Here is a 16,418-nt window from a genome sequence, read left to right as displayed (position 1 = left end):
TCAACGCCGCAGCTATTAACGGACGGCCCGTTATTTATTTCCTCTCCTTCTTATTAACGCCGGACGTGATATTATTCTAATTATATCGGCCCAATCAGCACAGTGCGCTGTCTGTGGCTCATTTCCATTAGCTTTGTCTTTCACACTGTGATACTAATTCAATGAGACATCAAACATTTAAATGGAGGGAGATGCAGAGGTCAGGAGTTTCTCTGTAATTGTGTTTATCTCCCGCCGGATGAGCGATCGCAGCGTCCCAACGCGCCGCTCCCGGATCCCAATGCTAATATGTGTTTAGCTCCGCGCACGCGCAGAACTTCCGCGTGCATGGACACCTGGACAAACTCCTGATGGACGGAGACACTTTGAGACATCAGGAGGAAAAGAGCAAGACTGAAACAGAAACATCCAGGAGGAACTGCACGAGCGAGGAGGAGGAAGAGAGGAAGGCTGGTTATGGAAGTTAATTTATCACTGAAGGTGGAGGGCGACCTCTGGGCGTCCCGCCCTCCCTCCATCACCTCCATCACCTCCTCAGCTGCTCCCGTTAATTGTCGGATCTGGCAGTAAATGAAAATCAAGCGGGTGATAATGAATGGAGGTCATTACTCTGAAGGCTCAGCGTCTCCGCGCCTCCCGGCTCAGTTTTAGCTTGAGGAGGAAACCGGAGACGTTCCTGAGGCTCATGGCGTTCCCAACGTTCCCGACGTTCCCAACGTTCCCAGCGTTCCCAAGGTTCCCAACGTTCCCAGCTTTCCCAACGTTCCCAGCGTTCCCAGCTGAGGTTCCTGCTACATTCATCTTTGGCAAAGCAACCGAAGGTAAAAGCTGCTCCTGCTCTTTAATAGTCAGTAATTATCATTTAGCATCGCGTCACGCAGCGGAGGCTCGGAGTTCCTGATGGTCCCAGTTCTCTGCTGGACCCGTGACGTCAGGCCGTGAAGCGTTTCGTCATTCTTCCTGGCTGTTCTGGGCTTCTCCACCTGCTGAGCATCCGCAGGTTCAGCCACGCAGAAACGGATTGATGGTTTCTGTTAATCTGATCTGATCAATCAATCAAGTCATGGCAAAGGCCACCGGGCCGGGAATCGAACCCGCGGCAGTGGGCCGAACCACGCAGCTCCTCAACAAGACGGCGTCCATCTTACGTGGTCTGTGAGCAGCTCGGGCCAGCGGGGAACCAATCTCAACCGGGCCGAGTCGGCCTCACCAGAACCGGTGAGCTGGAACGGAACCACACACGGCAGAACCAAGAGAGCAGGACCAGGAGACCGGATCAGAACCAAGAGAGCAGAGGAGAAACCACATTTTAAGTTTGTCTGAACCGGATCTCACTGAACAAACTCAGAACCGACCCATCACCTCAACCGGACCTCCCCGTCCAGCAACCGAACTCCCATTCTGTTGCAGAAGAACTTTCTGGACCTTTGAACCATCAGAGTCGGTTCCTCCTGTTCCATGCCGGATCTTCCCGACCGCATATGGACGAACCCGGTTCTGTTCTGGTTGCAGCGGGTTCTGGAGTCAGGCCTGATGGCAGGATTTTCCATCTCCCTCCTCAGAACCCCATCTGGTTTGGTTCGTATCTGGTTTGGGTTTTACTTTAATCTATTTTGGTTTCTCATTTCCTTTTCTTTAGTATAATTTAATAAATTCAATTTTCATTTAATCAGATAATGTTTGTGTGTTCTCTTTTAATGTTTCCCCACCAAACGAGCCTGGTGGACACAACAGAGAGTTCCGACCCAAACAAGACCCAGCAGAGCTTCCAGAACCAGAACCAGGTCCATCTCCTGCAGCAGAGTTTATTCTCTGATTGATCCAACCTGAGGAACAGATTTTATTTCTGACGCTCCGAGTTGTTCTGGTTCTGATGGACCGGTCCAGAGTTGCTGGCTGTTAGAGGAACGTTCTGAATGATTCGGATCATAAATTCCTCTGCGGAGGCAGCGCACCTGGAGGTGGGCGGGGCCTGAGCTCACCTTTTAGCACCTGCAGGTGTGGCGCTGTGTTAACATGTTTTATGAAACAAACGGATCCAAGCGCCTCAGGGTTCGGACCGGGTTCTGGCGGAACCGTTTGTAAAGTTACTCTGTCAAAAAGCAACAGCAATTATTTTTTTTATTCCGCCAGAAAAAGAGGAAAAGATTCATTTTTCATTCATTCATTCACAAATAAAAAAATGTCTATCTTTTGAAGCTAAGTATTTTGTTTCAAGTTTAATATTTTTTGGAGATAAAATTTAGTTTGTAAACTTAGTTTACAAACTAAATTTACTAAGTTTTAGTTTGTAATCTAAATAATATTATAACTTTAGCCTCACTGTACATGAGTGTAGTGGCAATAAATTATGAATTAATTTATCTTGAAACTAAATATTTTGCTTAGTAAGAAAATATTTGTTTTAATCTGAATATTTGCTTTGGCGCCCATCATCCTGTTTATTAGGATCCAGTTCCTCATTTTACCCCCAAAATCTGTAAACATTTTATTTCTTATAACCCAGGTTAACATAGCCCTCACTAAATATACGCCTTTTCATAAAAATTGCTATAAAATGCATAAATAGAAAATAAACAGAGAATAAATAGGTCTTAAGATAGTTTAAATTTAAAAAATAATAATAATTTCAGACATTATAAATGCTAGTTTTCGTGGTATAATATTTTATTTAGTTTTAAACCATATAAAACAGATTTATTTTGTCAGCAGCTAAAACGGTCAAACGTTAGAAAAATCTCTTATTCTGAAGGGTCACATTGACGTAGCCCATGTGACAAGCTCCAGCCAATCGGGTTGCTACGTTCTCTGGCGCAAGAAGAAGAAGCCAAGAGTTGTTCTGTGAAAGAGAAAGATAAGAGAAAATCAACGATTAAAAAGTTTACCTGCTGTCTGGAAACCTTTTTCCATTTTTGGATGAAGAGCTTTCCGCATTTTTTTTTTTTTACTGACTGCGTTCGGGAGTGTTATATGTTACAGAACTGGATTTGGTGAGTTAAAATGTGTATTTTATTTTCTGTGAAGGATGTTATTTGTAAGATAATTTTATTTAGTTGAAACGGAAAGCTAAAGTAGCGCATTTATGTTGTTTTATGTTCTAAAACCGTGGAAGTAACCCCCCCCCTCCACACACACACACACACAATGTTCAGCTGCCAAATCGGCGAGTAGGCCTATATTATTTTATTCAGTACAAAGCAAAGTTACTTTGTTATGCTTTGTTGGTTATTAAACCAGGCCTTTAAGGTTCTGCTGGGAATTGGACCGGGAAATTCCGAGTCGATTGCTGAGTCGGATTCCGCTAGTGAGAAACAAGATGGCGAGCCGTAAACCTGGAGCCCTGTAACTGTAACTGCGCCCCCTGCTGGACATGGCGAATCATCCAAACTGGTATGACCTGCCCATGTTTTCCTGCTGGAAAAATAGCAGTGGAATCAGAGAATCGGGATTAACCCTTCAGGATCACCAGAGAAGAGTTATTGATTTGAAACACAAGTTATTCGGTCTTTTGCTGGATTGTTTTTGTTGTGCTTTTTTTCTTCTCGAACCACATTCAATATCCATTGTTAGTGTGTGAAATGTAAAACTGTCTGTTGTGTTATAATAGAAACAAGAAATGGTTAAAACGGAAAATAAAAAAATATGAATTTCTTAAAAAGAACACTATCCATCCATCCATCCATTTTCTTACACCCTTCTTCCCAAATGGGGTCGGGAGGGTTGCTGGTTCCTCTCCAGCTGCGTTCCGGGCGAGAGGCGGGGTACACCCTGGACAGGTCGCCAGTCTGTCGCAGGGCAACACAAAGACATACAAGACACACAACCATTCACACACATTCACACCTAGGGAGAATTTAGAGAGCCCAATTAACCTAACAGTCATGTTTTTGGACTGTGGGAGGAAGCCGGAGAACCCGGAGAGAACCCACCATGCACAGGGAGAACATGCAAACTCCATGCAGAAAGACCCCGGGCCGGGAATCGATCCCAGGACCTTCTTGCTGCAAGGCAACAGCTCTACCAACTGCGCCACTGTGCAGCCCAAAAAGAACACTAAATAACTAAAATAGATTTAAAAGAGATTAAAAACAAACTGTAAATAAATAGATTAACAGTATGAATTTGAACTTGAATAGAACTATAACCTAAATCGTATCCTAACATTAGGTTTACATTTCAAACGGATTAAATAAAATGTTCTGAAAGAAACATGGACACTATTTTGGATTGAATTTTGTGTAGTTGCACATCGACTGTTTGTAATATTGTTGTTTTTTTCTTTTCAACAAATAATAAACCGGCAGTTTAAACTTATTTTCTGGTCTGTGGTCATTAATACACTTTCTCTACTCCCGTAGCCGAACCTAGCACTGGTCTTATTGTCTGTTCTAACTGTAAACACATCGTGAGTGTTGCATTCTTATCACAGATGAGAACAAATAGATCAGACTGACAGAGAAGGTTTTAATCGGTTTTATTTCGAATGAAACGCTTCCTGCTCCAGCCAGCAGCGGTTAGTCGGTCTCCGTGTTTGCTGCTTATTTGGGTTTTTAAACGGAACCGGTTCGGACAGATGCTTTTGCTCAGATGAAGAGGAGTCTCGCTGCAGAAGGAAAAGTTGCTCCTGACTTTTCTGCTCCACTTCCCTGAAAGTTGGCGCGTCAGCAGGGAGCTGCGTTCCCTGGGTAACCGCGCCACCTCGAATGTAAATAAGTTGCTGTGAAATAAATAATGGGAACAAGTGTGGAGATTTACAGTCTCTGAATCAAACTCCGCACCCTTTGCTCCCAAATATGTTCAATAAAAGATTCCACAAAGGGAACATATGTTTGGCTGTTTGCCTGCGCCGCGCCGCTTTCCAAAGCCGGATCCCGCTCCTGCAGTCGGGGCGAAGCGGGGCGCTGGGACATGAAACATTTATGCTAATTGTTGCGAAACTTCCCACAAAAGAGGCAAGAGGCTTCGGAGCGGAGCTGTCAGGTTGAGGAGCGGGAATCAAAGGCCGCAGCTCTTTAAAGCTGCTGTAGCGACGCGCCGGCATCAGGAGCCCGTCAGGCTGCATTAGCGCAGACGGCCGTCACTCAGCCCTGCAGGCAGCGACTCCTCCATCTCTGTCAGCCGCTCCATCACCGCCGAGGCTGACACACATGAAAGCCGGATGCAGCTGCGGAAGCTCCGGATGCTCCCGGAACGAACATGAGACGCGGCGGCTCAGTCGGCGGCCATGAATCCCGGCTTCAAAGCTACACAAGCGGCGCTGCGCACAGATTTCTGAGGAAAGATGATTCAACACGCTGCAGCTTTCAGCTGGAAATATTTGTTGTGTTTCCTGCTTCTGCTGTTCCGTGGAGCGGACTGCCGGACCGCCGGACCGTCCGGCGACAGATCCTCACAGGCTACCCGGCCGGACTCGCCTCAGCACCGACCGGTTCAGCTGCCGGTCTGGAGCTGGTTTAACTGGGAGAGACAAGCGCTTCGTCAGGGTGGTGTGTTTCCTCATCTCACCTGAAGGGGGCGCGGTCTGGGCCGGGCCCACATCCAACTCCTGCCACCACCTGCAGGACTCCCGGTTCCGATCAAACACCATGTGAGGATTATGGGTTTCAATCAAACATCAACATCAATAATTTGGGATTATTAACCACAACCTAAATATTCAGAGTTAAACTAAACATTCAGTTAGCAAGTTAAATATTTGGTTTCAAAGCTTTTCTCCGACCTAAATATCTATTTATTAAACTAAATGTCTAGTTGTAAGCTAAACATTTAGCATGCTAAATATTCAGCTTCAATCTAAATATTTGGTTATGTCTATCTGCATATACTTGCAAACTAAATACTTAGTTGGAAAGCTAACTTAAAACTAAATATTTAGTTTAGAACCAAACAGTTAGCTGTGATATTTGTAACCATCAGGCGAAGTATTTCTCTGACTTGCTGTGGTTCTAAGGTTTATAATTTGTTCCTAAATTTAAACATTAAAATGTCAGAATAAAAACAAAGAGGTTTGGTTTTAGATCTGCCTTCCAGCTGTGCCTCTGCTGCCCCCTGCTGTTCAGAAACCAGACTCTCCTCAACAGCTTTTCAGAGTTTTTTTATTGCAGAAACCAAATCAAAGGTCAACAGGTCACATGACCGTCTGCGCCCCGGTGCCTGCTGGGAAACGCGGTCCTTTCAGTCGTCTCCTCCACACAGACTCAGCAGAGCCTTCTGGTAGTCTCCTTTGGTGTGTTCCTGCAACAGAACCGGTTCTCAGTCAGAATCAGAACCAGGATCCACATTTCATCCACATGGGACTGAATCTGCTGTCTACTGGGAATCACACTGTGACCATTAACTCTGACCACTGGGAACTCTGGGAGTGAAGAAGCTGATTGAATTTCAGTCATTTTAGGTTTCATAAAGATGAAAACAGAAAAACCGTTTTCCTGAGGCTGATCCAGAACCGTCTGAACGAATCAGAACCGACTGAAGGATTCCTCAGGTCAGAACCAGAGAGCAGAGTTACTACTTCCTGTGGTCCAACATGGAGCCAGGGTCTGCTATCAGCAGTTACCACGGAAGCAGATCTGATATCAGTTACCATGGAAACAGATGCAGCATATTTTCCTGACCCGTGCTGGTTTGGGGGTCAGACCCTGAACCTTGTGGTGCGTTCAGGGTCTCGGCCTGCGTGGGACACTGCAGTGACTCACAGCGATGGTCTGGTACAGAGACTTCTTGTGCTGCCTCTTGAACTCGGTTCTGATCCTCATCAGGTCCACTTCGCAGCGGGACACCAGGATCCGGGTCACCACCTTCTCCTTAGCTCCTTTACTCTGAAGGGACAGACAGCGGGTCAAAACTCGGCCACGGATCAGAACCAGGGCCCAGAAACCCAACCAGAGGCACACGGTGGTTCTGGTTACCTTCATGGCTTCGTAGAGTTTATTGGCAAAGTACAGCTGCCGGTTCTCGAAGCACTCCACTGAGAGTAAAGCAGAGTCAGTTAGGAGGTTCTGGAGGGTTCTGGTCCTGGTGGGTTCTGATTGGACCTGAGGATGGAACGTACCCAGAGTGAGGAAGGACTTCTCCAGGTCTCCCTTCACCTCCTTCCTGATGCTCTCCTTCATGTCGTATGGACTGTAGCTCTTATAGCGCTCAAACACTGGCACACAGGACGGAGGACAGTTACCATGGTGACCCAACAGAGCCGGCCCGGACCCGCAGCATGCCGAACCGGGCCAGAACCCGTCAGACTGACTGTGAACTCATCGGTACCTTTCTGCAAGTGAGGGATGCTCCTCTGGGACATGATGGAGATCCAGGAGCCCACGTCCGTCCCCTTCCTCTTCACCCCGGCCTCGTACAGAACCTGAGCACAGAACCGCAGGTAAACCGGGTCAGAGCACGACTCTAAACTTAGAGGTCCAAACACCAAGCCCGACCCATCAGAACCTAAACAATATGAACTGAGTCGTTTTTTAAATGAACACCAGAAATCATAATAATGATTCAGAGTTCGAGTCAGAACCAAAGTCCGGATTGAGTCGGACTCGGAGTCGTAAAGAAGAAGAAAATCGACAACATGGGTAGTCGGGTGCCTGAGGCTGCGAGAACAAACAAGTGAACATTTGTTTCTGACCCGTAGAGGAGCCCGGCGGTTCTGAAGCGTACTCACTCTGGCGTCATCGTCGATCTTCTGGTAGTCCACCACGTTGCTCGGCTCGTCTCTTTTGGTCTGGAGGCAGGAGGAAACGTTCAGAGGTTCACTAGTTCTGGTCACATGTCAGCCAGAAGGCAAGTCAAAGTTCTCTATCCTCCTGGTTCTAGTCAGAATTCCAGCAGCAGCGTTCTGGACCGTTGGGTTGCCAATCAGACCTGTGAAGACGCTGCTGCAGGAACCAAAACCACTAAACCAGGGGTCTCAAACTCCAGGCCTCGAGGGCCGCAGTCCTGCAGTTTTTAGATGAGCCACAGGTACAAAACACTGGAATGAAATGGCTTAATTACCTCCACCTGTAGATCAGTTCTCCAGAGCCTTAATTATTCTATTCAGGTGCAGCAGAGGCTCATCTAAAAGTTGCAGGACTTTTAGATGAGCCTAAAAGTCCAAACTCCAGGCTGGAGGCCTGGAGTTTGAGACCCCTGATCTAAAGAGAAACTAAAGCCTGGATGAGTTTCTCTGATCTGAGATTTTAGTCCTCTGGTTGTGGAAATGTTCTACAGCTGCTGGAAGACCCACTGTGGAACTTTACGCAGCTCTGAAGGTTCAGGTCAAAGGTCATCCTGACCTATAAAGCTGACTGATTCTTCCTCTTTAATAATCTCAGTTTCTGTTCAGATGGAGAAAGTTTTGGCCGTTATCTAAACATCGGGTTCAGTCACCTGGTGACATCATGGTGTAGAGTGTGTATTACCTGCATTGTCATGGTAACCAATCTAATTACTTGGTATAGGTACTGCTGGTTTAAAGTAACTGGATCAGAACCAACAGTCAGGTCTTCCAGCTGACTTTAAAAAGATAACCATCAGGATTTAAGTCAGAGTATTCTACTCAGTCTGATCCAGTCCAGCCCAGTCCATTTTGGTCCAATTGGTTCTGCATAAACACTTGGAGCAGAGACCCGGTTCTGGTTCTGTGGTACCTGGACCAGAGCCAGCAGCAGCTTGGCAAAATTTCCCGATGTGTCTCCTGAAATGTCCTTCTCCAGCTCCTTCTTAAACACTGCAGAGATCAAATAAAGAGGATTGAACGTCAGAGTAAACCCGATCAGAACCTGGTCCAGAAGGTTCTGGAAGTCCAGGAACCTTCTTCCTGTCCGTCTCTGTCACTCACTCTCTCTGTAAGCCTTCTTGATCTCTGCCAGCTCTTCGTTGTTCCTGGAGCAGACCAGTTCGATCAGCGTCTCCTCGTCGGTCCCCAGGCCCTGCACAGATCCAGAACCAAACAGAACCGGGTCAGGCTGGAGATCCCTCTGCAGCAGGCTGAGCTTCCTACAGTGACCAGCAGGTGGCGCTGCCGCTGCTGGCAGTTAGCTCTGACCTTCATGGAGGCTTTGAGCTCCGAGGCATCATACTGGGCTGTGCTCTTCATCAGACCCAGCAGCAGGGCCTCCAGAGAGCCGGACAGCGCCCCCTTCAGGGCAATACTCAGGTCCTGCACAACAGACACATTCAGTTCTTTCCGCGACCACCAGGGGGAGACATGAATACCTTCACATGATCTGTAAATCCTTGGCGCAAAACAACTCCGTCAGTTGGCCTGAGCAGAGTTTACCGCCGATTGCTCTTCAAAATCTCTTCAAGCATCGAACCATGCCTTTACTGAGCGGTAAGCTTGGTATGTTTTTCGTTTATAGCAATATTTAAGTTAGTTTACCTGTTTAAATCAGTTTTTTATGATGCTGTTATTCCTGCTGTGAAACTCCATTCTTAAAAGTGTTGTTTTCAGATTTGGAGTTTGATTTAACCATTATAATTAAGTTGTACCTGGACAATGTGCAGTCTGAGTAATTTGAAAACATGTGCTCTTGGATTCGGCTACGTTGCCTACATGATTTATTTCTATTTACAGTATTTTTGACTCATTTGAGACGGCTATGCTAACCGGAAGTAGCGTTTTTGAACGTAACTGCGCAGTTAAATGAACAAGTTTTCCTATTAAATGCAGACGTTAGAATGCTTGTTTAGTTATTTATTTGCATATTTTAATTATGTTTACTGGTAAGTTGATTTAAATTATTGATTGAATTTTAAAATGAAATGAAAACTTAACTGACGGTGAGCTGGTATGACGTTTTATTTTTATTCCGTTGATTATTATTTTCGGCTGGATTTTAATCCTAAAATATCAGCTACATTTCTCTTTTAAAGTCTTAAATTTAACACACTTCACTTTCCAGCTCCATGATCGTCATTCCATCTAAGAAATTTTCTCCGTTCCACCATTTTTGTTAGTCATGCTTTGAGTTTCTCGTAGACCGAATAAAACTAACACATTTTACACATCTATCTGAGATAGATCTATGGCGTTTCATTAAAGGCCCTCAGTCCGTTTCCTCTGAGGCTCGGTCCACATCCACCGTGGTTCTGTCTCTACAGAACCTGGACCGGAGGAACCGGGTTCTGACCTTCTTGGCGACGCGTTCATACTCGAAGGCGATCTCCTGGCGCTGCTCGGCGCTCCGCCGGGTCAGGATGTCGATGATGGTCTGTTCATCCACGCCTGGGAGGAAAGGTCAGAGGTCAGACTGGTTCCTACCTGGCTCCTGGGCTCCTCGGGATTTGAACCCTCACCTTTGGTCTTGATGGCCGTCTCAATCCGGGCAGCGTCCCGGGCCGGGTCAAAGTCTCGGACCGGAACCACGGTGGGGAATTTGGGCTCTTCCTCCTGCAGACAGAGGAAGCAGAACCTTCAGAATCGGAATCGGGTTCTGGACCAGATCTGGAAACCTTTAGAACCACCTGCTGAGATGGAACCGGCTGCAGACGCATCCTGGGTTAAAACGGGTCAGAACCGAGTCTGAGTCTGAGCTGGACTGTAATCGGCAGCAACTGCTGCATTCAGAGGAATCGGTCCGGTCCGGTCCGGTCCGGTCCCTGTGCATTCTGCAGGTTGTTTCTCTATCCTGTCTGATTTGGCAGAAAACCCTGCTCTGATTGGATGCCACCAGGTGTGTAGCCACGCCCCTTCCCATAGACAAACATTTAGCCCTGAGCATAATGCTTCCACCTCCATGCCTCTCACCTGACCAGACCCTGTTCACTGACCAACCTAAACCTCTCTCTCTCTCTCTCTCTCTCTCTCTCTCTCTCTCAGTTACTCTGATAGAGTGAACGTGTCTCTACGTTTTCTGATCTTTTCTTTTATGTATTGGTTTTCTAATATTCTTTCCTCTCGTTGGTTCTAAGTTTTGGGGTTTGTTTTTCAGTTTTAGTGTTTATAGTGCTGTTAGTTGGTGTCTTCAGCCCCCCCCTCCCCCCCTCTCTCTGAGGAACGGGATTCGGGTCCAACCTGATCCGACAATCCCAGTTGAAACGGTTCTGCTGGCAGTCGGTGATCTAGTTGGTCACATCAGTTTAGTTTCTGCTTCCAGAATGAATAAGGGAGCAGTGATATTTTAAAAAGCGTTTTGTGAACCAGCTGGTTGTCAGTGGGTGTCAGCAGCTGGAGATGCCTGCAGGTGGCGCTCTCCGCCCGGTTATCGCTCCGGTCATTCCTAATGTTTGGTTGGAGAAAGAGCTCCAGTGGGTTTAAAACTGTTGGTTTGGGATGTAAAGTTGATAAACTGAAACATGTTGAGGATTTTATTATCTTAATCTAAATATGAAGAAGAATCTTTATGAGCTCTGGGAACATGAAATGTTTTGACTGGGAATGTTGGATGTAAACTGGATTCTCACAGAAATCCAGAAGCGCAGGTTGAGGTGAGTGGAAGTGCAGAGGCGTCGCTGACGGGTGGAGCTGTTTCCTCCGTCAGCTGGCTCTGATGGCGGGGAGGGAAGCAGTGGTCTGAACTGGAGCATACTGGGAAAACTGGAAGTAAAGACTCCTCAAATGGAGGTAGTGTGGACTGAGAAACGGATCAGCTGGTTGTGTTGCTGCCCAGCAGCGTCGCCTGCAGGTGGAGCTGCAGAGGTTCAGGCTGCAGCTCCACCTGCAGGTAGAAGAACTGGAGTCTGACAGCGACTCAGTTTCAGCCGCAGATTCACAAACATCCACTGGTGATTTGTTCACTCTGGAGGAAATGAACGAGTTTCTGGATGAAACGTTTGGAAAACATATTAAAGTTCTTGATTATTTTCCTGATGTGGAAAAATGTATCAAGAGTTTATTAACGGTGCAGAAAATATTTGGTTTTGAAATGTTGGATGAAAAGAAACGGTTCCAGTTGAAAAAGCAGATGACAAACATCCAGAGAGAGTTGGAGAGTAAAAGGTTCAAAACTGTTGAAAATTCAGAAATCAGATCCTGATTAAAGTAACTGGCTGATTTTCTCTCTTTACACCTGTATGAATAACATCAGGACATTAAATACGTAAAGATCTAGGCTTTGTAACAGTTCTCTGTCTGACCAGTGGGATGATCAGGATCAGGAAATGTTTCCTTGAGCCAGAATTGTTGCTGTCGCTTTTTTGACTCCAGCTCTACCTGAGAGGCTGTTGGTGGTCCCAGTACAAACCCCCCAGTGAGAAACTGGTGGGCGAGCTCCAGTGGAGGGCTGTGTGGGGCCACGGCTGCAGACAGGTATCTGGTACACCTTCATCCTGGCGTTAGTGTTTCCTGTTGTTAATGTTCTCAGGATGAAACATCGTCTCATTTATTTACTGGATGTTCAAGATTGAATCCTCTTTTTGTTCTTTAGCTCATTTGTTTGGTGAAAAGTTTTCTAACTGTATTTTTATTTATGGTGAAATCTATTCACATTCTTTTAAATGTTATTTCTGGGACTGCAAAACTGGCAATATGGTTATGGAGGAAAATCTAAAGGGAGGTTCATCAATCAGACGATGCTGGTGTTTTATTTCAGAGGCTGTAATCACCAATGATGTTCTGTGTTTGTTGGATCAGGCAACTTTAGTTTTTCTTTCTGATTTTGCATTAATGTTTGTTTTTTTAGACACTTGGAGTCTGAATGAAGGCAATTTTAAACTCTAAACTCTCTTTCACATTTTATTTAAGTTTCATTTTTTCTAAATGATAAAATCAGAGTTCATTGTTAAATGTGTCACCAATGATTATTAATTGTACAGTGATAGAGTAGAGCGCCCCCTGCTGGAGGCCAGGAGACTCACCCCCCCATAAGACAACGTCAGCTGACCCAGGAACTCCGACACCAGCGCCATGATGGATCCACCTGCAGGACACAACAGGCACTTCCTGTTAGCAGAAGAACTTCCTGTTGGCAGAAGAACTTCCTGTTGGCAGAAGAACTTCCTGTTAGCAGAAGAACTTCCTGTTGGCAGAAGAACTTCCTGTTGGCAGAAGAACTTCCTGTTAGCAGAAGAACTTCCTGTTGGCAGAAGAACTTCCTGTTGGCAGAAGAACTTCCTGTTGGCAGAAGAACTTCCTGTTGGCAGAAGAACTTCCTGTTAGCAGAAGAACTTCCTGTTGGCAGAACCCAGTGGTTCTGGACTAGCGTCCTGACCCAGAGACACTTTGTCCTCTCCGGGGGACGCCGTGTCTCACATGTTGGACTTCTGTTATTTTGCAAAGTCTCATAAACTTTGAGTCGGAGCTTTTAGTTTCCTGTTTTATTTTGGTAAGCCTCATACTTCTTGTCATCTTTACTTCCTGTTTTCTGCCTGTCAGATCTTTGTCCAGGTTTAGTTCATTTTATGTTCAGTTTTCTACTTTCTGATCTTCATTTATTTTCCTTCCACCAGATTTTCTCTGGTTCTGGTTCTGTCTTTTGGACCTTGGACCCGTCTCCTCTTTGGATGTTTTCCAGCTTTAGCTGCGTAGCATCAACTGGGAAATTCTGACATTCCAGTGGGAAAAATCAGCTGGAATAGTTTCTGAAGTCGGATTTTCCTGGGAAGCTTTGAGAAACTCCACCCACCTCCAGTTGTGATTTTTCATAACTTGATGATTCAGTGCAGCGGCTCAGCAGCAGCAGGAAGCTGCGGTGGAAACATGTTCATCAGGTAGCGCCTGCAGCTCTGATCTGAACAGATTAAAAGTCCTGCTAGCTTTTAGCGATGTTGGTTAGCGGTGCTGCGGGTGTCGCCATGTTGGAGTCAGACTCCTCCGATGCGTCGTTAGCTAGCAGCTCTTGGCAGCCGTGAAGCTTCATCGTCTCTTTGTCGGCTCCGTCTGCTCACTGTTAAGTCTGGCTTCTGAAGTTGGTCAGATGTTTGTTCTTTTCCTGATCTTTGTTTCTCATGTCATTTACATATTTTTGCACATTTTTCATGTTATTTTTTAAATCAAAACACGTGATGGAGGTGATGATGAGTCCGGGTCATCGAGATCTTCCAGAGGAATCAGACTAATCAGAGACAGGAGAACAGTCGGTTCCAGAGTCCGGCCGGTGAACCCTGAACCAGCGAGGTGTGTTTGATTTATTGAGCGGGCCGTGCCTTCCTGAAGGCGCGTCTGCAGATAAGGAGATGCACTCAGAGCGGCAGGAATGCGCGGCTGGTTGCATAACTGCAGCGTCGCTCGGCGATCTGAGCAGCACTGAAGCCTCATTAAGTCGGCATTAGAAGAGCTTCATCCACCTTTGACCAGATAACTACAAACCTCATCACTTAGTAACCAGGCTGTTAAAGGGCCAGTCCACATTTTTAACTTTATCTGGACATCTGATGAGGTCAGAGTTCACGGGCTGGAGGCACACACCTCAGGAGTCTCCTCTCTGTCTGTCTGATGCATGAGGATATTCCTGCTGTGCGCCGTAATAACAGAGAGATGGATTCATTTAGCTTCAGATTAGATCCTTCATGTTGGTGAGAAGAGATGGATCATGCTCTTATTTTGAAGGTTTTCAGCAAAAGCTTAGATTTTCAGAGTTAAAAGTTAACAAGTTCTCAAAGCAACTTCTCTCTGCAGCTGTGAGGTTCAGAAGAAAAGTTTGCTTCCTTCAGATCGAAGAACCAAAAACTAAAACCTGAAACGACGTGAAGAGACGAGTTCTTACCTTCAGACACGCAGCAGCTCCGTTATGATCCAGGACTGGACAGGGTGTGGTGTTTATACACCAGCTGACACACACACACACACACACACACTCACACACACACACACTCGGGCTGCATGACTCAGTGAGCTGACTTTTCCACATCAGCATCAACAGGAATTCCTCTCTGAGGCTCTGACAGAAGTGCTGGCTCCTGATTGGCTGGAGGTCTCTGGGCGTCTCTCTGATTGGCCGGTTCCAACCCTGGAAGACTCAGACAGAAAGATATGAGTTGATCCAGGTAGACGAGTTGTAGGAGAACGTGGAGCTTATTAAGATGTAGTGACAAATGGAATATATTCAGCAGATTGTATAACTTTTATAAAACTTAAAAATGGAAATGTTCCAGATGTTGTAATGATGAAAACCAAACATTTGAAGATGTTTTACTTCTGGTGCAGCAAATCAAACTTCCTTTAGGATCTAATCTGTAAGTCTGGGTAAAAACAGAGGAAAAGTCAACATTTGCTCTTTTCTTTGCTTGTTTGAAATAGTGATTTAATATTACAACACACACACCCACACACACACACAGCCTGGATCTGTTCTCTGCATGTTTCAGTGTTCAGAAGCCACGACTGAAGGATCTAAGACTTTTCCTTCTTCAGGAAAACAAAGTCTGGAAAACGCCTGAACACTGACTGCTACAGCTGCAGTGGGTTTCCTGCAGTGTGAAGTTTGATCAGGAAAAAACCTGAAGGTTTAACCGGTTCTCTGAGTCTCCATCAGATTCCTGATGGACCCGTCCTCTGGTGGACCTGCTGCTGACCCAGTCTCCATGGTGACCGGGTCTCCATGGTGACCCTGAGAGTGTTTCTCCTGGCTGAGCGATGCGGCCGCAGCGCAGCAGCCACTCTGATCTTAATCGGAGGCTTGTCAGGTGATCCAGCCTCACCTGGCTGCACAGCCTCAGGTGAGTCACAGCAGGAAGTGATGTCATTGATGTAGGCCGGCGGCTGAAGGAGCAAAGTTCAGGAGGTTTGAATGTTCAAACATTCCCTCTGTCAGTCAGTGGTGGCACCTGGTGTGGCCCGTTTCCATGGTAACACATCCAGGTGTGTCGCAGGTACACCTGGATGCAGGTACTGCCGGATGGGCAGCGGAGCGGGAACGAAACTTCTATCCAGAGACGGTTTTGCTCCCAAACCTGTTTCTGATTAAATGTATAAAACTTTGTTAAAGACAGGAAACGTCTTCGGGTTACACTAACCCTAACAGATGAACTAAATCCTGATTTTCTTCCTCAGAATCAATTACATTTTGTTCATTTTTTTCCAATCAATGCCTTAAAAACGAACATTTCTGTTAATGACGCAAAGCTGCAAATCCCTGTTTGTGTTTGGAATCTATAATCCTTTTCCAATAAATCTGAGAACTTTATGTTTAATTATGTGACCGGGTCTCCATGGTGACCCTGAGAGTGTTTCTCCTGGCTGAGCGGTGCGGCCGCAGCGCAGCAGCCACTCTGACCTTAGTCATATTAAACATACCAAAATGTTTGGAAGTTCAGTTCAAGAGTGCTTCCACATCGTTCATGCTACAATAGCAGCAGGAATAGGTCCTTCCTATTCATGCTGCTTTTACAGTCGCGTCCAGCAGAGGGCGGCAGCAGCTCGTACCGCCCTGTGACCTCTGACCCTTCAGCAGCTGCATGGCGCTGATCAGTCAGGAGGCTCCAATCCCACATTCTGCTGACGCTGGGCTTAGCCTGGTTAGCAGCTAATCCTGGTTAGCAGCTAATCCTGGTTAGCAGCT

The 16,418-nt window shown here is 46.2% G+C and overlaps 2 protein-coding genes across 3 annotated transcripts in view; one reads left to right on the top strand and one right to left on the bottom strand.

The window, feature by feature from the left end:
- Nucleotides 1-4,504: 4,504 nt before the first annotated feature.
- LOC122823653 (cyclic nucleotide-gated cation channel beta-3-like) overlaps nt 4,505-16,418 on the top strand; it is a 56,332-nt gene continuing 44,418 nt past the window's right edge. The window contains exon 1 of the mRNA XM_044103508.1: nt 4,505-5,587. Coding sequence (XP_043959443.1) covers nt 5,586-5,587 — 2 coding nt within the window. The 5' untranslated portion in view covers nt 4,505-5,585. The remainder of the gene's footprint in view (nt 5,588-16,418) is intronic.
- LOC122823644 (annexin A2-like) lies at nt 6,076-14,710 on the bottom strand. Of its 2 annotated transcripts, XM_044103496.1 has the most exons (13): nt 14,625-14,710; nt 12,778-12,839; nt 10,279-10,372; nt 10,113-10,207; nt 9,026-9,139; nt 8,819-8,909; nt 8,628-8,707; nt 7,661-7,720; nt 7,261-7,354; nt 7,052-7,147; nt 6,909-6,967; nt 6,696-6,818; nt 6,076-6,234 (listed from the first exon to the last, which is right to left on the bottom strand). In XM_044103496.1, exons 2-13 carry the CDS (start codon nt 12,826-12,828, stop codon nt 6,175-6,177), a joined length of 1,017 nt encoding a protein of 338 aa, XP_043959431.1. In that variant the 5' UTR covers nt 12,829-12,839; nt 14,625-14,710; the 3' UTR covers nt 6,076-6,174. The 2 variants fall into 2 exon arrangements, with proteins under 2 accessions (XP_043959431.1, XP_043959423.1); XM_044103488.1 differs by lacking the exon at nt 14,625-14,710 and having other exon boundaries at nt 12,778-12,875.

Source organism: Gambusia affinis, linkage group LG02, assembly GCF_019740435.1.
Source record: "Gambusia affinis linkage group LG02, SWU_Gaff_1.0, whole genome shotgun sequence".
Lineage (NCBI taxonomy): Eukaryota > Metazoa > Chordata > Actinopteri > Cyprinodontiformes > Poeciliidae > Gambusia > Gambusia affinis.
This window is presented reverse-complemented; position numbering and strand designations above follow the sequence as displayed.